The 23300-nt window shown below is 35.4% G+C and overlaps 1 protein-coding gene across 5 annotated transcripts in view; it reads right to left on the reverse strand.

Annotated features, from left to right (window-relative positions):
* Positions 1–23300, reverse strand: part of ARHGAP12 (Rho GTPase activating protein 12) — a 106450-nt gene that overhangs the window by 73550 nt on the left and 9600 nt on the right. For 4 of the 5 annotated variants that reach the window (XM_054592226.1, XM_054592244.1, XM_054592210.1 and 1 more), the window contains exons 2-3: positions 12693–12730; positions 10359–11105 (exon numbers count right to left, since the gene is read on the reverse strand). In XM_054592226.1, the coding sequence (XP_054448201.1) occupies positions 10359–11036 (678 nt within the window). In that variant the 5' untranslated portion in view covers positions 11037–11105; positions 12693–12730. The remainder of the gene's footprint in view (positions 1–10358; positions 11106–12692; positions 12731–23300) is intronic. The other variant, XM_054592216.1, reaches the window with a different exon arrangement.

A 23300-nucleotide genomic window follows, 5' to 3' on the forward strand; every position in this document is an offset into this window, starting at 1 on the left:
GAATTATGCTTATCTTATAAATGCTGAAACATTTCATGACACAATATGAAAAACATAAAACAAAACAAATAACACTACTGCTTTCATCAAAAAAGTCTTGGATTGAGCAGCTATAAACTCATGGTAGCAGATAAAAGTTTTTGAAATCCTAATTTTCACCTGAAAGCTTGAATTTTATCATTTGCAACGAAAAAATCAATTGTTTTCCTAAAAGTGATGGACTTCTTTGGTTTATTTTAGACAAAAGGTTTAACCAATACTCTAGTATGAATAACCAGTTTATCAGTCATTCTTTCAAGTAAAACTCATGTTCCATGATTAAAGTGAGTAGCAGTTCAACTGAATTTAATCAAATGAGAATGTCAAAAAGTTTATATAATTACTAAGTATTTTTTAAAATGCAAACTTCTCCCAACTTTGTAAACTGAAAATATGAAATTGCTTCTTCAATGTAAAAAAGACATTATCTCTACTTACATTACATATGGGAGGCAACCACATATGTAAGCATCCTTCAAATGCTTGATGGTTAGTTACTTTCACCGTCCCCTCTTTTACTATCCTATGGGTTATTCTGATGAATCCTATCTGGATTTTTTTTATTTTTCTAACTCTCATTAAATACCAAGTTGTCACTCACCTACTCTCCAATCACTTTTAAATGACTCAATTACACCCTGCTATAAGACAGGAAGAGACAAATAAATAGTATTCAACCATAAGTTACAAAAAGAAGGATTCAGAAATCATGTATTTTTGTAGAAAGACTAAGACACAAATTTCCCTGGCATAGAAGCCTATTCTTGCACGTTCCTTCTATGTACAAAGTTACACTCATGATTTTCCAGAGCTCAAGTCTTATATACCACGCTTCAAAATGACTGTTATGATATTATTTGAGTAGTCATTCTGAGTTTAAACCATCTGTCTGGAATTTACTGAAGCAATTGCTAAAGACATTCCATGCATACACATGAGAGTTTTTTTCATTAAAAATGAAAAAATGTTTCCCCATCTGTTGTTTTTGTTGATGTGTCACCTAGATTTTCAAATTCTTTCCCCAGGACAAAAATAGGGAGAAAACACAGAACATTTATAATGTACACATTTTTTAATGACTCTATTAAGATTCTGTCATCTTTTAAACTGTGTCTACTATTGCTAGTCTACCACAATCATACAATACTGTGTGTCTACCTGTGTATTGCACAACTTTTTACCCCCAACTCCATCTCTCTAATAACATTCTTCATTAAAGCCTATGATATGCTGTTTCAAGAGGCTTAGCACTTCTAGATAAGAGGTACCCACCCCTGGGCTGTGGACCAGTACTGGTCCCTGGCCTGTTAGGAACTGGGCTGCACAGCAGGTGAGCAGTGGGTGAGAGAGTAAAGCCTCACTCACATTACCTCCTGAGCTCCGCTGCCTGTCCATGAAAAAATCTTCCACAAAACTGGTTCCTGGTGTCAAAAAGGCTGGGGACCACTGTTCTAGGTTACTGTTCTTCATACAGAAACATGCACCTTTGATGGTACATTAATAAAGGTTTCCCCTTCCCCCTACTTGTGATTAAACACTGGTCATCATTCAAGAAGCATTTAGCATTATCTACATTTACTCCAGATACTATACCAGGTATTTGATATAGAAATAAACAAAATAACTAGCATGACCTTAGAGATTACAGACTGACTAGTGAGAAGAAAAAAAATCTTAAATGTAACAAGAACAAGGGAATAGTACAAGGTACAGTGGAAGCTTATGAGAGGACATCCCATAAAAGCTACGACTAACAAGACTGTTTAGATGTCAAGAAAATTAATACTTAAAAACTACCATTAAGAAACTTACTAAGCACTTCTAATTCTGGGAAAAAGGAGTTCTATATTCCTCTAAGTACAAATAAAAACACTGGGTATAATATATAAAACAAACACAAGACAAGTCTGAAAAGTAGAGTGAGTATACCAATTAGTAACCTCAGGACCCAATGAACAACATGCTGGTTAGTTCCCTGGATTACTTTTGGCTTCATATATCCCAGATTTGAAGACACAAGTCAGCAACCCAGACACACCAACAGGCATAGACCAGGAAAAGCCCAAAAAATTCCTGTCTACAAAGCAAAAAACAAAACAAAACAAAAAAACAGAAAAGGGGAGGACAAACAAGACTGAAAACTTTTCGTATTACTATGCTACTCCTGCCAAATTCCACCGAAAAACTAACAGTTCCGCCCACATACCACCAGCAATGGTGAACAGGGAACCTAGGTTTCCACACATGCCAGCTTGTAGTAAGGCACCCCCAAATCCCACCAGGGTGGTATCAAAGAAGGTGAAGGAAAGGACAAAAGGAGTCCTTTCCAGACAGTAACAAGACTGTGCATGTGCACATGCATGCACATACAGGAGGCCTAATGAAGAATTAGAATTTTCACCACTGCCAAGCGGCAAGGAGGCTACTCGCTAACCAACGATGTTAGTAGAAATCATGTGCATCAAGTAATGAGGCAGTTCAATCTCTCCCAGCCAGAGAGGTAACAGGGAGATTTATTGGGAAGCCAGACACTAACACCTCACAGGAAATGCCTATTTACTTCTGTTCCTAATACCCAATACATTATGTCTGGCTTTCAATGAAAAATTACAAGGTATAGCAAAAAAACAAGAAGAAACAATCTGAAGAGAGAAAGTAAGCATCAGAGTCAAGCTCAGATATGGCACAGATGCTGGAATTACCAGATAAAAAATTTTAAGTAAATATTATATCTTAAAAGAAAAAGCAGACAACATTCAAGAACAAATTAGTAATTTAAGCAGAGAGATGAAAAAATCTAAGACAAATTAAAACACTATAACAGAAATGGAAAATGCCTAAGATGTGACGATCAGTAGCTTGAACATGGCTCGGAAAAAAATCAATGAGCTTGAAGACATGGCAATAGAAACTTCCCAAACTGAACATGCAGTATAAATACCAAAAACCTAAATAAAGGCAGAACATAAACCAACTGCAGAAAACTAAAGATGAAGAGAAAATTTTGAAAGAAGCCAGAGGCAAAAACCTTAACCAATGGACAAGAAAAAGATTAACAGCATATATCTCATCAGAAACCATGCAAACAAAACATGCAAACAGAAAATATTTTATCCACTTTGGGCAAAATATTTAAAGTGTTGAAAGAAAATAATCACCAACACCAACTCTATATCCAAACAAATTATCAATCAAAATGAAGTTTCCTGAACAAATAAAACTGAAGGAATTCAGTACCAATGTACCTTCCTGAAAGAAATGTTAATATTGTTAAGATGGTATTATTTCCCAAAACTAGCTACAGACTTAACACTATCCCTATCAGAGTTCCAGCTGGTTTCTCTGTAGAAATTGGCAAGTTGATTCTAAAATTCATATAGAATTACAGAGGAGCCAAAACAGACAAAATATTTTTGAAAAAAAAACAAAGTAGAGGGAAGAGTACTTTTCAACTTCTAAACTTACTACAAAGCAACAGTAATCAAAATGATCTAGGACGAGCATAGAGACATGTAAATCAACAGAATAGAATGAGAGTCCAGAAGTAATACCATATATACATGTCAACTGATTTTCAACAAAGATGCCAAAACCATTCATTGAGAGAAGGAAATAGTATTTTCAACAAATGGTCTTGGACAACTTGATAGCTACATACAAAAAAAAATGAAGTTGCACCCTTACCTCACACCATACATAAAAATTAACTCAAAATAGATCAAAATTAAACGTAGGAGCTAAAACTATAAAATTGTTAGGTAAAATATAGGACTAAATATTCATAACCTCAGACTTGGCAATGGAGTCTTAGAAATGGAATCAAAAGCATGAGCAATGAAACAAAACATTAGATCAGTCCGGACTTCAAAATTAACGACTTGTGCTTAAAAAGACATTATCAAGAAAATAAGACAACGCACAAGATAGGAGAAAATATTTGCAAACCATGTATCTGGTAAGAAACTATATAAAGAATTCTTAAAACTCAATCATAGAACAATAGCTCAACTTAAAATGAGCAGAAGACCTGAAGAGACATTTCTCTAAGAAGATAAACAGTCAATGAACATATGAAAAAATACTCAACATCCTTAGTCATGAGGGAAATGCAAAGACAACGTGATACCACTTCACACCCCCTAGGATGGCTATAATCAAAAAGTTAGAAACCACTAAGAACTGACAAGGATATGGAGAAACTGTAACCTTCCTACATTAATAGTGGAAATATAAAATGGTGTAGCCACTTTGGAAAATGACCTGGCAGTTCCTCAACAATTAAACAGAATTACCCTATGAGCCAGCATTTCTACTCCTAGGTATCAACTCAAGAGAAAAAAAAATCATATATCCACATAAAAACTTGCACACTGTGTTTACAGCAGAGTTAGTTCTATTCACAAAAAGGTAGAAACAACCAAAATGTCCAAAAAGTGATGATTAAATAAATAGATTATTATGCCATAAAAAGGAATGAAGTGATACATGCTACAACACAGATGAACCTTGAAAACAGTAGGCTAAGTGAAAGAAACCAGTTACAAAAGACCACATATGTAATTCTACTAAAATGAAATATCTGGAAGAGAAAATTTGTTAAAACAGAAAATTACATTAATGGTTGCTTGGAAATGACAAAGACAGCAGGATATTAGGGGTGATAGCTAAATCGTACAGAAAACTACAAAACTGTGATGAAAGAAATCAAAAGCAAGTCTAAATAAATGAAGAATACTCCTTGGCCATGGTTTGAAAGACTCAATAGTGTTACAATGTCAATTCTTCCCAACTGCAATTTCAACACAATTCCAATCAAAATCCCAACAAACTATTTTGTAGATATCAACAAAGTGAAACTAAATTTTATACGGAAAGACAAAAGGCAGAATAATCAACACAATACTGAAGAACAGCAAAACTGGAAGACGCAGGCTACCTAGTTTCTACACTTAGGATAAAACGACATTAATCCATACAGCCTGGTATTTACAAAACAATGACAAACGGATCAGTGGAACAGAATGGAGAGCCAACAAATATACCCAAATAGTCAACTGATTGTTGACAAAAGAAACAAAGCAATTCAAAAGAGAAAGGAAACTCTTTTCAACAAATGGTGAGGAACAACTGGACATATATATGCAAAAACAGAAAAAAACAAAAACAAAAACCACAAAGACCTTTCATAAAAATTAAATCAAATGGATCATAGACCTAAACCTAAATGTAAAATGCAGAACTATAAAAATTCTAGAACTGAAACAAAATCTAGATGGCCTTGGGTTTGGCAATGAGTTTTTAGATTTAATAGTAAAAACATGGTCCATAAGAAAAATAATTAAGTTTTGAACTTCGTTAAAATTAAAAACTTCAGCTCTGTGAAAGTCACTGTTAAGAGAACAAAAACACAACAGATATAAAGTATTTGTAAAATATATAACTAATAAAGGATATGTATCTAAAACATACAAGGAACTCTTAAAATTTAATTAAAAAATAATTTAAAAATGAGCAAAAGATCTAGATACCTCATCGAAGAAGATACAAAGACTAAAAATAGGCATATAAAAAGATGCTCAATATCATTTGTCACTTAGGAATGCAAATTAAAACAAGATACTACATATTATTAGAATGGCTAAAAATCCAAAAAATTGACAGTACCAAATGATGAAGATGTGGAAAAAGATAAACTCTCATTCACTGTTGATGGGAACACAAAATGGTATAGCCACTCTGAAAGACAGTTTTGCAGTTTGTTACAAAAGTAGCCTTATCATACTGATCAGCAATCTCAGGTATTTACCCAAGGTATTACCCAAGTAATCTTAGGTATTTACCCAACTGATCTGAAGTTTATGTCTACACAAAAGCCTGCATGCAAATATTTATAGCAATTTTATTCATAATTGCCAAAAGCTGGAAGCAACCAAGATGTCCCTCAATAGATGAATAAACAAATTGTGGTACATCACTACAATGGGTTACTCATCAATAAAAGAAATGTTATCAAACATGAAAAGGTATGGATGCATCTTAAACACATATTGCTAAGTAAAAGAAGTTGATCTAAAAAATATACCTACTATATGATTCCAATTAAAAGGTATTCCGGAAAAGGCAAAACTACACAGTGAGTAAAAGGATGAGCAGTTGCAGAGGACTGGACAGGAGAAGGGGACGGAGGGTGAACAGGTGAAACACAGGAGATTAGTGCAGTGAAACTATTTTGTATGATACTGGAACTGTACAAACACAATACTGTGCATTTGTCAAAATCCACCGAACTTTACAGCAAAAAGAACAAATCCCAATGTATGCAATTTTTTTAATGTAGAAATTTCAGGTGGGGTAGGAATCCCAGAAAAGAATGTAGAATATGACAGGGGGAAAAAAAAACCCAACCTAACTTTATTACAAATACATGAAACAACCTCATTAAATCAGGTGGGGATAAAAAGTGCTAATCAAAGAAACTCTGAAAATGAATGAAGTAAAAAAAAATATGCACATGAAATACTATATTCTAGCTGATAAAGATGTACTCCACAAGGGCACAAGTTAACATTTCTCATACTAAATTACCCAATAATGCAAATGACAGTGGATGGTGGCAGCTACATCTTTCAATTTTGGAGTGAAAGTTTATAAATAAGCAATGATCTATGTGGTTAGAGATTAGAATTGAAGATATCAATATGAACCCATTTAGTTTAACACAGATACAGAGACTTACATGTGAAAATATTTATAGATACATGTATATACACAGGTTAGCATACCAATGTGTACTGCCCTGCTCTACCACCCGAGCATAGCAATCACAATTGGTACTACACTGTGATTGCTTGTTTGAAGGAATCACAATGCAGTAGCAATAAGTACACTAGCACAGATCCTGGCTTCTCATACCATTCCCCAATTAAGGAAAACAAGAGCCCTTGGAGAAACGGCTGACTCTAGACTGGGGCAGAAAATATACAAGATGTCCATGGAGTATCTTGTAGAGACAGAAAGTAGGGCAGTGCTAAAAAACAGACAACAAAAGTTCTTAACTGCCAAAGCTGAAATACTTGAGCAGCAAAATAGAATAATACTGGATTATAATCCAAAGTATAAAAAAATACTTATGAGTTCATACAGACATAAAAGACTGAATAAATAAATAAAATAAATCTCCCATACAAAATCATTCCAAATAATTCATGTAGAAACTACACCTTCAGTGAGGTGGGATATAACACGTACTTCTTAGGTATTGACTATATATAATGACTTCTTTACAAAGACTATTTGGAAAGTTTGCCTGTGTCTTGAAAAAATAAACATGCAACTACCTACCATCAGCAATTATACTCAAGGGCATTTATGCCAGAGAAAGAAAAAGTTTATATATAGCAGCTTTGCTTGCAATAGCTCAAAACTGGAAACCCAGAGAGATGTTCCTCGATGGGTGAATGGTGAAACAAAGTACGGCACACCATACTTTGCACACCACAGAATACGAGTCAGCCACCAACAAAAAGAACACTGATACACACAACAACCTGGATCAATCTCCAGAGAATTATGCTGAATGAAAAGGCCAATCTCAAAAGATTATATAGCATATCATTACATTTATATAATATTCTTGAAATAAAGTTTTAAATGGAGAGTATATTAGTGATGAGCTGGGGTTCAAAAGGGGGTAGGAGGAAACCACAAAGGATGCTTGTGGTGTTGGAAATGCTCAGTATTTCTACTGTACCAAGGTCAATATCCTGAGTGTGATATCATAGTTTTGCAAGCCACTTAGGTGGCATGGTGGAGTAAAAAGACATACTAGAGTAAGTTAAGGAATGAGTGGGAAATGAGCAAATGCAGAGAAGCAAACCTATATAACTCTTTCCATAAGCTGGCAGCAAAGGGAAAGGGTAATAAGTAATATTCAGAGAGAAAGGTATTCCTGAAAAGTGTTACTAAAATGGGAAAAACATAAGCAAATTTAAATACTGATGGAAAGCACTTGGTAAATAATGAATCTAAAGCCACACGAACACAATGCTATATAATCTTTACCAAAAGGTTTGTGGAAGAAAGGGAAAAGCAAATATAAAGAGACTGCCCTCTGATAGGTGAGACAACACTCACGCTGCGTTGGGAGTAATGATTGCTGACACAGGGGTACTCACAGATTAGATGGTGGCAAGGATGATAGAAACAACAGTAATAATAGCTAGAAGTAATGATTACTTTAATAGCCAGCCCCCAAGGTGGCCTCAATGTTCTCATTTCCTGATGTTTACTCCCAGTGTAGTCTCCTCTCACAGAGAACAGGGGTGAACTGTATACTTAGTAAGATAGGACTGTGTGAGACCTCCAAGATTCGGGCAAAAAAGACCATATGGCTTCTACCTTGTTCAATAAAGCATTGCTTCTCTAATGCACCTTGTTCTCTAATGCATTGCTTCTCTAATGCACAACATTCAACCATATGTGAAGAGGCCAAACTAGCACCATGTGAGTTTGCCATCTTAAAAGCATCTCCAGCCAAGCCTTCATAAGATTACAAACTCATGAGACCCTAAATCTTTAAAACTACCCCTCTAAGCTGCTTCTAAATTACAGACCCACAGAAACAGTGAGATAATCAATGTTTACTGTGTTAAGCCACCAAATTTCGGACTAATTTATTAAGCAGCAATAGGTACCTAATGTACTAATATGCCAAGTATAATTCTAAGCATATTAGATATAGTAATCCACTTAATCCTCAACCACCTCCTGATGTGCAATTTAAGATAAGAAAACTGAGACACACAGAAGTTCAGTAATTTTCCCCAATTATCACAGAGATGGTAAGTGATGGAATTATGAAAATCATAAAGTAAACCTTTATGAACTCCAGATTCAAATCAAAACCCAGTGCTATTAACTGCTGTTAAGTGCCATTAAGTGCTATTAACATCCTCCCCAAAGCTGATGAAGGTTCTATCCCATGGCTTTTATTTTTGCTGTGAAAGAAAAGGAAAGGTTACCTGATAAGAGAACAGGGAAAAACAGGTGAATCAGAGAACTAAAGATAATGGAAAAGGTTTGAACAGTTGCCATGACGAGTATGAAAAAGGACTGGCTAGTGAAATCTAACAGAATTTCCAAACAGTGTCAAGGTCCAAGGAGAGGTTAAGAGCCATGAACTTGCATGCCAAAAAATTAAGATGACCATAATAAAGAGAACACAGGCCGGCCTGTGTACCTAAATAAAAAATGTAATTTGAAATGTGAAACAGCGGTGATGGCAAGATGGAAGAGAAAAGGCACATCCTTCCCAAATCCCACTAGCTCAAAAAGGAGCCACGTATAAAAACAACTCCAAGTAACACTATATATTCTATGTCAAAGTATCACACAAACACTAAAGAAAAAAAAGTTTACCAAGATGAATGATAAACTGAGTATGCTCCTTTACATCAATTACAAACATCTGAAGTTTTTCTAGAAAAGGTTCCCTTTTCCTATTTCCATTTAAAATGTCACAAGAAAAATTAAAATCTAGAAAAATAACGTACTAGTTCTATTATAATCAGACCACACCAAACAGCAGCCATACAATTTATTCTCTTGATCGTTAAATTTTACAACATAGTTTTAGGCCATAAATGTATCACTTTTAAAGTGCAGTTAAAATTAGACTTTGCCAAATACATTTAAGTTTCAATTTCATACATGAGCTTTTCAAATTACTTCGCTTCACCTGACCAATAAACTGGCATAAACTAACCTCAAAGTCAGATTATGAAAAATTAAGAAAACCAAACCACAGACACATAAAATTTTTTCCGTGCAATGCAAGTAAGCATGGATATTTAAGACACTTCAGACACAGAAGTGCATGAATGGAGGTAAAGGTTTGTGAACTCTTTTTCTTACTAACCGAGGTTAATAAGTTTCAAAGAACATGAGTTAGTGGTTAAGAGTCCCATGATGTCTTTCCCCATATATCTACTGTTCCCTGGAGACTTACTGGAAACCAGTCAAAATGAGTACTCCTGGAAAACAAACTTTTTCTAATAAAAAAAATATCACTAGGTAAATTAAGTAAGTCCTTTCTACATCACACATAACCAATAGAGAGGAAAATTTTTGCCCACACAGTAATTCTAAACCATATAGTGAACTCCACAAGTTATTTCACATATTCTCTATTTAATTCAGGATAGAAACCATACATTCTGAATAAAGCAAAACAAATGATTCTCTTACAAAAAACTTTTTAAAGTAAAACCTGTAATTAATATTTTTATAAAAGTACAAACATTTCGTTCCTTCAATCTTACCCTTATCTGTTCCGTGGAGCTGCTGCTAAGTTCATCACCAGACTCAGAATCCTGATGTACCCTTTCTGAGCCTTCTCCTGCTGAATCGCAAGACTGCTCCTGGGAGAAGCTAGTTTTCTCTATGTCCAAGAACTCTGGACCAGGAAAGTGACCAAATAAGCATGTTCTATTTTGGCCAGAAACTTTAGGAGAATGTGAGTCAGTGCTAAACTTCCCATTATTGTGGGTCAGATCCAGGCTTAGATTGACAGTTTGACTTGGGTTGTAATTGGGTCCAAAATTCTGATTGGCATCACGAATAAGACTTGTTCCATGAACAGATGATGATGGCTTTCCAAAACTTGAAAGCTCAGGCAATTTGTTCACATTTTCTGTTGATCTCTGAAGATGCAGACTCTGTGCCATTTTCGCAGAATTATTTGGCAGTGCAACTGCCTGTTTCACAGGCGGCATCAAAGCTTTGCGGGTGACTTCCTTTACATACTGGGCTGGCACATAAAACGTTTTGGAATTCTCATCTGGTTTGACCTGCCACCAGTCATCATTGGTCTTTTTCACCAAGATGTATCGTTCTCCTTGTTTTATCACAATCTTCCTGTCCTTTGCTTCATATTCATAATCATATTCCACTTCAATATAAACTTGTCCTGGAACAATCTTGCTACTTCTGTCAGCCATTTTTATTCAATAATATTCACCTCTCAAAAAGGATGGCATGCCACATTATGGCGTGTTGGATTAATATAGCTATTTTTATTTAAATGGAAGAAGAGAAGAAGTAAGTTAAATGTAGTCTGGATTTTTAACATTTTCTCACAAGCATCACATAATATAAGCCATTTAAAGAACATGACCTTCAAACCTCAAATTCAAAAATAAACATGTTGTCTAATGTTTTTCTATTGTCTCACATTAAAAAACTCGTAATACTGTAATTTACATTTTTCAGTTATTTATATCCATTACCAAACCAATAACTGTAACAGTAAATACACTAAGTGAGATAAACTTTCCTTCTTTTCATGACTACCTCAATGTCTTCACTTTCTTAGAATGGCTCGCTAATAATAACAGCTAATGTGTATTAGGCACTTCCCAAGGGCCAGGCACTGACCTAAATTCACAGCATGCCTTACCTAAGATCATCTTTGAAGTTGGAGCTGAATTTCATTGACCCTGTACTCTTTATTTTAAAAAATGATCAAGGGCATTAGTGAGCTTTAAAGAAAGTTATCCAATTACATGTTTCATTTCTTAATATAAAAAATACAGCATTGTTATTGTTAGACAAAATACACTGATAAAGAGTTTATTTTGATTCCCTATTATGTCTACCTCAGGAGGGCCACAATTCTTGTTAGGTTGAATCCCACAAATGCCAATAAATAACCAGTATTTATATTTGTAAATGTTAAATATCCACATCCATACACCCTCACATTCAAAGTCTATTAAAAACAGTCCTAAATTGACTTAAGTATAGTTTTCACTTTAATTTCTATACCAACTCCAGAATATTTTGTACCTCATAGAATACAGCATTCAAGCTTCAAAATGATCATAGCATCTCAACATCACTACAACTCAATGTCAAGCTCCAACCACTGTGAGTTGAAGTGTGTTCCCCCAGAAAAGTATGGTGAAGCCCTAAGAACCTACAGAGACCTTATTTGGAAATAGCGTCTGTGCAGACATAATTCATTTACGGTGAAGTTATAATTGATTAGGACGAGCCCCAAAATCCAATGACTGGTATATAAGGAGAGGGAGATCTGAAAACAAGGAGAGGAGACACAGGAAAAAAGCCCAAGAATAGAGGCAGAAATTGGAGCGATTCAGCTATAAGCCCAAATGCTAAGGATGCTGGCACAACCAGAACCTAGGAAGAGGCAAGGACGGATCTTCCCAGACAGCCTTCGGACGGAGCACAGACCTACTGATGCCTTTGGACAGCTAGCCTCCAGAAAAGTGAAAGAATGTTTTTGTTATTTTAAGCTACCCAGTTTGTGGCACTTTGTTATAGCAGACCTAGGAAACTTAAACACTCAACCCAATGCTGCTCAAGGACCCTACGGGAAACCTAAGCAATTCTGAATATTCAGTATATCAAAAATGTTTATCAGCACCCAAGTACTGGGCATGATACTACTGCATGCTGTATGTGCAGTAACCAACAATCTTTCCCCTAAGGACAATTATTCTCTGTAACAGATAAACCCATAAGCCCAGTGATAAATTAATGATGTAACTTGGGTAATTAAAATTTACTTTCTAGACCAACTGGAATAATAAATTTAACCTAACATTGTTTCAAAAAATAAAAATAAAACTTACCTTAAAGGAGAAATAAATATCCAGTATTACATTTAAACCTATTAAAAAAAATAGAATTCATTAACTTTGGCCAGAATTGCTTGAAAAAAATTATGAATACAACATTGCTCGCATTTTTAAAGCATAACTTTATGGCTCTAAGCAACAGAGTACAATTTTATATATCACACTGCGTCAGTAACACCCTCCAAACATAGGTACGCTTTAGCATAGCCTCTCCTACTTCATTCCCACATTGTCTCAATTTCATTTCTGCCCTTTACTTATATTATGACAGAATACCCTTTTAAACTTCTGGCAATGGAGAAAACAACTTTTGTAAAATGTTAAAATGAAAGAACTGTTTCAAGTTTATGGTACTGAGTGGGTAAAGAGAACAAAAACAAATGTTAAAAGTTGTTGGGAGCCCTAATATATTTCCCCACAGATTATTTGCTAATTATAAATGGGGAAATATACCTTTACAATGAAAAGATCTGTAAGTCATGAGCTTAACCAAGTGGTCAAACTTAGCAACACCAACAGTACAACAGACAACCTGATGATATATGCCTCCTAACAGGATGTACTGAGATGTTAACAATGTCACCTATGTTGTGCGCTTGTCAAAAAAAAAATGTTTAACCTTACTTATTAGGATACAAACAAATCCAGAATGTGAAACATTCTCTTAGGCAGCAGACCTGAATGCTTAAAAAAACCAATTTCATAAAAAATGAAAAAGGTTCTTCTAGATTAAAAATGACTACACACACACAACAACCAAATCCACATGGTTAATAGATACCTAAAATTTACCATATCAAAATCCACTTCCTGTCTCTACCCAACCCCAGCCCTGGCAAATCCACATGTCTTTTCCCACACAGTGAATAGAAATTCTAACCTTCCAAATGTCCAGCCTTTATTTTCATGCATTACCAGGACATTAGTCACTATGTGCTTTAATCCTTTTACCCTCACAAGTTTTTCACTACAACTTTCCAAAATTCCACACTGAAATATTTATCCTCAATGATTTTTCTTCTTCTCAGGAAATAGTAAAATAACTTAAGAAATACCTTTGAAGACAGTGAAACAAGTAAAGGAATCTGTAGAATGTTAAAGTAGCAACTGGTCATTTATCCATAGGAATAGATGAGAGAAAATTATGAAGAATAAGTAAAACTGTGTGATTTTATGCTAGTCAAAGAGGGACTATGGGTGAGGAGCAACAATGGGTTAAAGACCAAACCATGTTCCATCTCTTTCACTGCCAGGCTTTATGACTACACCTTCTCCAGTGACCAGAAGTTAGATATGAAGGAGATGTTAGTGAAAAAAGATAAAGAAGGCAGTTTAACCACAGTCATCATGAAACATCGTACCTTAAGTTTTAGTTAAAGGCACTCAGAATTAGAACAGAGTAGTCAAAAGACATCTATATAAAAAAAATTGTTTAGGTATCAAGGCAGATGACAAAAACAATAATAGGAACAATTATGGGCACAATGTAGTAACAGAACAGGAGCTGAGATAGATTTCTAGGTAATACTGGGGTGAAGGATGGGGAATGAAAACTGGGAAGCTCCTGAGAGAGACTAATACTATTATAAGCTTCTAGAAAATCACATAGCAGGAATTATGTGTTATAATCCAAGATCTACGAAAAGTTAGATAAAATAAAAATGAAAATAAAAGCCTTATTATACACTATGGAGTCAAAAAATTAAAATAATTATGGGGTAATTCTAAAAACACAGATTTAAGTAAAAATTACCAGCAAATGTAGGAATAATTTATGCTGCCTATTTTTACTTAAAACATAAGCTGTAGTAAAACAAATGCTTTTATTTTAATTTTGGCTTGTTTCTTCCTCTATTCCCCAAATTTGTGGATTCTTCTCTTTAGGTATTAGCTTGAACACTGTTCATCCTGGTATCCTCTCAAGTATTTTGGTCAGAATGTTACTCATTCAACTACTAATAGAAATGTATTCTATATTCCTCACCACACTCCTGCATCCACAGTCATCTCTCTTTCTCTCTTTCCTTCTCTCTCTCTCTCTCTCTCTCTCTCTCTCTCACACACACACACACACACAACTACTAAGTACCTAACCACCAGTACATTTAAAGTTTTTGTATAGCTAATGCCCCATACCAACCGACTGCTTTTCTTTGCAGTTTTAAAAATATCCATGTAGGCTTCTTCCTCACGTTTCAACAAGAACAGATATACAGGCATAAAACTGCTTACATCTCTAACTCCTCTTCCTGCAAATCAAGTTCAGAACTTTCAATCATGCTATTTTAAAATCTAATAGCCTCCTCCTTTCAGTCTGCCAGTTTTTCTCATTTTCTTTCCCACGACAAATTATACAGCTCAGTAAATGTTATCTTCCTCCCCCAGGACATCTGCTTTAATCAACTGTGTCTCTCAGTATGGTGTCCTTACTAAGTATATCAGAAAAGTAAACAAGTAAACAAAACCTGAAAATATAGTAAATGTCGCCATAATTAATAAGTTTATAATTAAGTCCAATATATATATATGTATAACCCACTTAGCAATTCTAATACCATGAACAAAATGTTAATTCAGCCTCACATGTAAATGTTAACGAATTTAAAAATAACACAACTTAAGCACTGTCCTACAAGGAGTTTTAAAAGTACTTGTTTAAAACTAATCCCTAAACAGGCCTCTGCTAAAGCAATCAGTTAAACTTAATGAGCAAAACAAAAACATTAAGAACAATTTTAATAAAAGAAATTACTCCACCAAACAATTCTGTAAATTGTATACTTAACAAGACATCATAGGCCATTAGAGAACCCTTAAGAGTTTTTTCTTAATGCATGATCCCTGTTTTCTAAACTAAAAAGAAATATAAGGCATATATTTGGGCCTAACAAAGTAAAAGAAAATATAGTGATTAATATTATAAACTATTCTGGCTATAAGAAATAGCATAAATAGAACAGCAGAAAGGACACAGAGAATAATCGGATAACTAAAAAGCAGCAGAGAATGCAATCAGCTATAAACTGGTAAAGGAAATTAAAAACGAAGATGTAAATCTAAAACAAAAATGAGAAAACGGCCAAAAGTAGTATTTGGGGAAATAAGCATATTGCAATAAAAGTAACATTTCCATAAGGTATTTTAGGAAGACTTGTGCCATGAAGTCTTTCTTAAGTCAGAAATGGGTGAATATTAACTTTTCTTGGATTATTACAAGAATAGAGAAAATACTCCAATTTAAAAAAGAAAAAAATGTGACCCCAGAGTTGGCAATGAATTTTCAGGTTATTTTTTTATTATATTTTTTCCATTACCACTTATCCCCCCATACTCTTTCACCTCCACCCATCCTCTCTGCCCCCAACAGTCACCACACTGTTGTCCATGTTTTTGAGTACCTTCTTTTTTTGCTCAATCCTTCCATCCGCTAACCACCATCCCACACATCTGTCAGCCTTCTAGCTGTATGAGTCTATCTTTATTTTGCTTGTTAGTTCAGTTTGTTCACTAGATTCCACACATGAGTGAAATCACATGGCATTTGTCTTTTTCTGACTGGCTTATTTCATTTAACATAATGTTCTCCAAGTACACACATGCTGTTGCAAAGGGTAAAATTTTCTTTTTCACAGCTGAGTAGTATTCCACTGTGTAAAAGTATCACAGATGTTTTATCCACTCATCTACTGATGGACACTTGGACTCTTTCCAGATCTTAGCTATTTTAATAAGACTGCAAGGAATAAAGATGTGCTTATATTCTTTTGAATGAGTGTTTTGGGTTTCTTCAGATAAATTCCCAGAAGTGGAATCACTGGGTCATAAGGTTCCATTTTTTATTTTTTAAGGCGTCTCCACACTGTTTTCCACAATGGCTGCACCAATCTGCATTCTCAACAGTGCAAAAGGGTTCCTCTTTTTCCACATCCTAACTAGCACTTGTTTGTTGACTTACTGATGACAGCCGTCTGACCAAGGTGAGGTGATAGCTTCCTGTGGTTTTAATTTGCCATTACAGACGCTGAGCATCTTTTCATGTGACAATTAGCCATCTGTACGTATATTTGGAAAAATGTCTATTCAGGCCCTTGCCTATTTTTTAATTGGACTGTTTTGGGGGTATTGAGTTTTAAAAATTCTTTATAAATTTTGGATATTAGCCCTGTATCAGATGTATCAGCAAATATATTCTCCTAATCAGTAGGTTGTCTTTTTAGTTTGTTGATGGTTTCCTTTGCTGTGCAAAAAGTTTTTAGTTGGATGTAGTCCCATTTTTTTTTTCTTTTGTTGTCCTGGCCTGAAGAGAGATACCAGAAAAAAATACTGCTACGAGCAATGTCTGAGATTTTACTGCCTGTTTTCTTCTAGAATTTTTATGGTGTTGGGTCTAACATTTAAGTCTAATCCATTTTGAATTTATTCGTGTGTGGTGTAAGAAAGTGATCTAGTTTCATTTTCTCCACATACTGCCCAATTTTCCCAACATCGTTTATTGAATAAACTATCTTTAGTCCACTGGATGTGCTTGCCTCCTCTGTCAAATAGTAATTGACTATAAAAGTGTGGGTTTATTTCTGGGGTCTCTCATCTGTTCTACTGATCTATGTCTCTGTTTTTATGCCAGCACAATACTGGTAGTATTATCATAGCCTCACAGTATAGCTTGGTATTAGGTAGCATGATTCCTCCAATTTTGTTCTTTTTCAAAAATCACTGATGCCTTTTGTGTTCCATGTAAGTTTCTGAAATATCTGCTCTAGTTCTGTGATATATGTCATTCGTATCTTGACAGGAATTGCACTGAATCTATAGACTGCTTTGTGTAGTATGGACATTTTAATGATGTTAATTCTTCCTATCCATGAATATGGTATGTGCTCCCACTATCTGTATCTTCAAGTTTTCTTCAGTGTCATATAATTTTCTGAATACAAGTCTTTTACATCCTTGGTTAGGTTTATTTCTAGGTATTTTATTCTTTTTGAAGCAATAGTGCATAGAACTGTTTTCTTAATGTCCCTTTCTGATAATTCATTATTGGCATATAAAAATGCAACTAATTTTTGGATATTAATTTTGTATCCTGCTACTTTTCTGAATTCATTTATCAGTCCTAGTAGTTTCTTGGTGGAATCTTTACGGTTCTCTATGTACAGTATCATACCATCTGCAAATAATGACAGTTTTACTTTTTCCTTTGCATTTTAAATCTTCTTGTCTCACTTCTATGGCTAGGACTTCTAGTACTATGTTGAACAAGAGAGGTGCACGCAAACATCCCTGTCTTCTTCCAGATCTTAAGGAGAACTCTTGCAGTTTTTGCCTGTTAAGTATTATGCTGACAGTGGGTTTTCATATATGGTCTTGTTATGTTTAGGTATGTTCCCTCCACTCCCACTTTGCTGAGAGTTTCATCATAAATGGGTGCTGGATTTTATCAAATGCTTTTTCTGCATCTATTGCTATGATCATGTGGTTTTTACCCTTCATTTTGTTTATATGGTGAATCACATTTATTGATTTGCAAATGTTGTACCAATCTTTCACTCGTGGAATAAATCCCACTCAATCACAGTGTATGATCTTTTTGATATAGTGCTGTATTCAGTTTGCCAATATTTTGTTGATGATTTTAGCATCTATGTTCATCAAGGATATTGGTTTATAAATCTTTCTTTGTAGTGTTTATACCTTGTTTTGCAATTAGGATAATGCTGGCCTCACAAAATGAACTTGGGAGTCTCCCCTCCTCTTGAATTTTTTGGAATAGTTTGAGGAGAAGTATTAGTTCTCAGAATGTTTGATAAAGTTCACTTGTGAAGCCATCTGGTCCAGGGTTTTTATTTGTTGGGAGTTTGTTAGTTACTGCTTCAATTGCACTAGACATAATCTGCCTATTCAGATCCTCTGAGTCTTCCTGATCTGGTTTTGGAAAACTTGTATATTTCTAGGAACTTATCCATTTTGTCCAGGTTGTCCAATTGGTTGGCATGAAGTTGTTCATAATATTTTCTTACAATCCTTTGTATTTCTTTAGTGTCAATTGTTATTTCTCCTTTTTCATTTCTGATTTATTTGGGTCTTCTTTTTTTCTCGATGAGAGATTAAAAGTTTGTCAATCTTTTTATCTTTTAAAAAAAACAGCTCAGATTCAATTATCTTTTCTATCAGTTTTTAGACTGTATTTCATTTATTTATGCTCTGATCTTTATTATTTCCTTCCTTGTACTCACTTTAGGATGTGTTTGTTCTTTTTCAAGTTCCTTTAAGTGTGCAGTTAGATTGTTTGAACTTTTTCTTGTTTCTTGAGACAGGTCTGTAATGCTATTAATTTCCCTCTTCAGATTGTTTTACTGTGCCCTACGGATTCTGGGTTGTAGTGTTCTCATTTTCATTTGTTTCAAGGTATCTTCTGATTTCTTCTTTGATCTCGTTATTGATCCATTTATTGTTTAATAACATTTTGTAGCTTCCATGTCTTTGTGTATTTTTCAGTTTTCTTCTTGTGATTGATTTCTAGTCTCACAGCATTATGGTCAGAGAAGATGCTTGATATTTCAATCTTCTTAAATTTGAGATTTGTTCTGTGTCCTAACATATGGTTTATCCTAGAAAACATTCCATGTGTACTTGAAAAGAATGTATAATATATTCTGCACGTTAGGATAAAATGCTCTAAAGATATCAATTAAATCCATCTGATCTAGTTTGCCATTTATAGACAATGTCTCCTTGTTGATTGTCTAGAAGATATATCCACTGAAATCACTGGGGTGTTAACATCTCCCTACTATGAGTGTGTTTCTTCCCTCTCTCCTTTTATGTCCATTAAGATTCATTTTATATACTTGGGTGCTCCTATGTTAGGTGCATAAATGTTTACTAGGGTTATATCCTCATTTGACTGTTTCCTTTATCATTATGTAGTATGCTTCTTTGTCTCTTACTATAGCTTTTGTTTTAAAGCCTATTTTTTCAGATATAAGTATCTACACCAGCATTTTTTTCCTTTCCATTTGCATGAAATATTGTTTCCACCCATTTACTTTTAGTATGTGTGTATCTTTTTGTCTTGAGATGGGTCTCTTGGAGACAGCATATATGTGGGTCTCATTTTCTTATCCATTCAGCTACCCTATGTCTTGTTATTGGAGCATTTAAACCATTTACATTTCAGTGATTATTGATAGGGACATATTTATTGCCATTTTATTTTTAATGCATTTCTCTCTCTATTTTTTTTGTTTGTTTGTTTGTTTGTCATGTTCTTCTTAAAGGAAGGCCTTTAACATTTGTAGCAATACTGGTTTGGTGGTACCAAACTCCTTTGGCTTTTTTTTGTCTGGGAAGCTCTTTTTCTTCCTTGGGATTGAAATTATAGCTTTGCTGGGTAAAGTAGCCTTAGTTGTAGGTCCTTGCTTTTTATCATGCCAATCCCTTCTGGCCAGACATGTTTCTGTCGAGAAATCGGATGATAATTCTAATGGGAGCTCACTTGTATATAACTAACTGCTTTTCTCTTGTGGCTTTCAAGATTCCCTCCTTATCTTTAGTCTTGCCATTTTTATTATGATGTGTCTTGGTGTGGATCACTTTCAGTCCATCTTGTTTGGGGCTCTCTGTGCTTCCTGAACTTGTCTGTCTTTTTCCTTCACCAGGTTAGGGAAGTTTTCAGTCATTATTACTTCAAATAGGTTCTCGACCCCTGCTCTCTCTCTTCTGGGGTAGGTACTTATGGATATGGATGTTGTTATGTTTCATGTTGTTCCAAAGGTCCCTTAGACTCTCAATTTTTTAAATTTTTTTCTTTTTGCTGCTCTGCTTGGGTATTTTTTTCCTACATTGTCTTACAAATTGCTGGTTCGATCCTCTGCTTCACCTAACCTACTGTTTATTCCTTCCACTATAATATTTATTTCAGACACTGAATTCTTTACTTTTGACTGGTCCTTTTTTATGGCGTCTATATCTTTTTTCATGTTGTTAATTTTTATAAACATTACTTTGAACTCTGTATCTGATAAACTGCTTGTCTCCATTTCATTTAGCTCCTCTTCTGTACAATTCTCTTGTTCTTTCATTTGGGTCCTGTTTCTTGGTCCTCCCATTTTGGCTGCCTCCTTGTCTTTGTACCTATGTATTAATTAGATCTGCGAACTCTGGTGCTGCCTGTTACTGGCCCTGGGCAACCTGTTTGGAACTACTGGTGATCCACAGCTCACAGCTCCCTCTTCTCGGCCCAGGTGTGTGCAGAAAGAAACAGGGTGCACACTAAGGCCAGCTTTTACCAGCACAGGACCCAGAGAAGGGTCAGCTGAGGTCCCCTAAGCTTCCAGAGACCTGCCTTCACCTGCAGGCCTCTGTTAGGCTTAATCAATGAACTTGGTGCCAGCTGTACTCCTCAGCAGCCCCTCTTAAGCTCCACAGAGTAAAGTCAGAGGGATTCCTGTAGGTGGGGTATTCCTTCCTCCCCAGGCTGATACTGCAGGAGAAGAGTGGTCTGCCCAAGAAAGAAGGCTTCTGCAGTGTAAGGAATGACTGAGCACAGGGATCCTGGGGACTAATCCTTTAGTTCTCTCCCCAGAGCCACCAACTCCAAGCTCTCCTCATGTGGCTCTAGTCTACTCTGCTCTTCCTCTGCCAGAGCCAAGGGTAAAATGGCTGCAAATGAAATTTTGTATATTGACCCTTTAAGCAGCTCTCTGCCTCTCTAGCCATCTCTTCCTGGCAGACAGAAACCCCACTGCTTTTCACAGCTGGATGTTATTTGGGTTCCTTTCCTGGTTCTGTTGCTCTGGCTGTGAAGATCAGCTTGGGGTCAGACCCCACTCTTCCCACCAGGGCACTGAAAAATCCCTCCAGAACCTCAGATGCTCTCTGTGGAAGCCCAGCCAGCCCTCTCACGCCTCCACACTTCTTACCAGTCTCAATGTGTTTTCTTTCATAAGTCTTTCGTTATAAGCTTCTCTTCAGCTAGTGTTCAGTTGGTTATTCAGCTTGATTTTTCTATAATTTAGTTGTAATTCCAGTTTTGTCCTGGAAGGAGGGTAGTGTAACTTCCACCTGCTCTGCTGCCATCTTTCCTCAGGAGAGGAAAATAAATTTTTCCTCTTCAATAAATTTTTAGATACACCCACCAAATGCAGAATCAATGAAAGAAAATATTAAGTAGAAATGTATTAAAATTTAAAACTTCTGCTCTGTGAAAGACACTGCTAAGAGAATGAAAACACAAACTGTAGAAAGACAAAATATTTACAATAGACATCTGATGAAGGGTTTGTACCCAAAATATTCAAAGAACTCTTAAAACTCAACAAAATGAACCAAAATTTTACATGGAAAAAAAATACTAAGACACGTCATGAAAGAAAACAAGGCAAACAAACACATGAAAAAATTATCGACATCATGTCATTAAGGAATTGCAAATTAAAACAAGATACCACTGCATATCCATTAAAATGGCTAAAGTCCAAAAACAAACAATACTGAATGCCAGTGAAGATGTAGGGCAACAGGAACATTCACTCCTTGCTGGTAGGAATGCAAAATGGTACAGCCTTGTTGGAAGACAGTTTAGCAGCATCTTACAAGTTAAACATGGTCTTACCATAAAATCGCAATCACACTCAAAGGTATTTAACCCAAATGAGTTGAAAACTTATTTCACAAAAAAATCCCACAGCAGCTGTTTACAGCAGCTTTATTTATAACTGCTGAATATTGAAAGCAACCAAATTGTCCTACAATAAAAAAACAGGATAAACTGTAAGATATCATACAACAGAATATTATTCAGTGATTAAAAAAATAGCTATCAAGCTAAGAACAGACACAAATAAAGGTTACATATATTTTGCTAACTGAAAGTCACTTTGAAAAGCCACATACTGAATGATTTCAATTATATGGCATTCTGGAAAAGTCAAAACCATAGAGACAACGATTACTGGGAATGGGAGAAGAAGGGGGGGGTGTTTCATAGGTAAAGCACTTGTCAAACTCATTAATCTTTACAACATAAGATGTGAAATTCAATGTATGCAAATTTTTTTAAAAAATGTTAGGCGGTCAAGGGAATCCCAGGAAGGAAAGCAGGTATGACATGACAGTATAACAAGATTATACATATACAGAACTACCTCACCTAAGGGGAGAAAGAGAGGAGAGATGCTGACCTAATTTTGGAAATAAGTGGTGTCTATAAGAATATTAGTAGCCCTGGCTGGTGTGGCTCACTGGATTGAGCACCAGCCTGAGAACCAAACGGTCAACGGTTTAATTCCCAGTCGTGATACATGCCTGGGTTCTGGGGCAGGTCCCCAGTGGGGATGCACGAGAGGCAGCCATACACTGATGTTTCTCTCCCTCTCTGTCTCCCTACCTTCCCCTCTCTCTAAAATCAAATAAAATCTTCCAAAAAAAAAAAAAAAGGTCTCCACAATGGGATGTGAGCCCACAAAACAAAAGAGAATAGAAGCAAAGGAACTGCACATGAGCACTGTGTTGTAGTAATAAAAATATAAATCATAAATTCTGATCTTGCTATACATATATACTGGAATTGAATAATTATGTAAATGGAATGTTGGTGGTAGG

The sequence above is a fragment of the Pteronotus mesoamericanus genome, unplaced genomic scaffold (genome assembly GCF_021234165.1).
Source record: "Pteronotus mesoamericanus isolate MK-2021 breed Mesoamerican mustached bat unplaced genomic scaffold, CSHL_Meso_final contig_130, whole genome shotgun sequence".
NCBI lineage: Eukaryota > Metazoa > Chordata > Mammalia > Chiroptera > Mormoopidae > Pteronotus > Pteronotus mesoamericanus.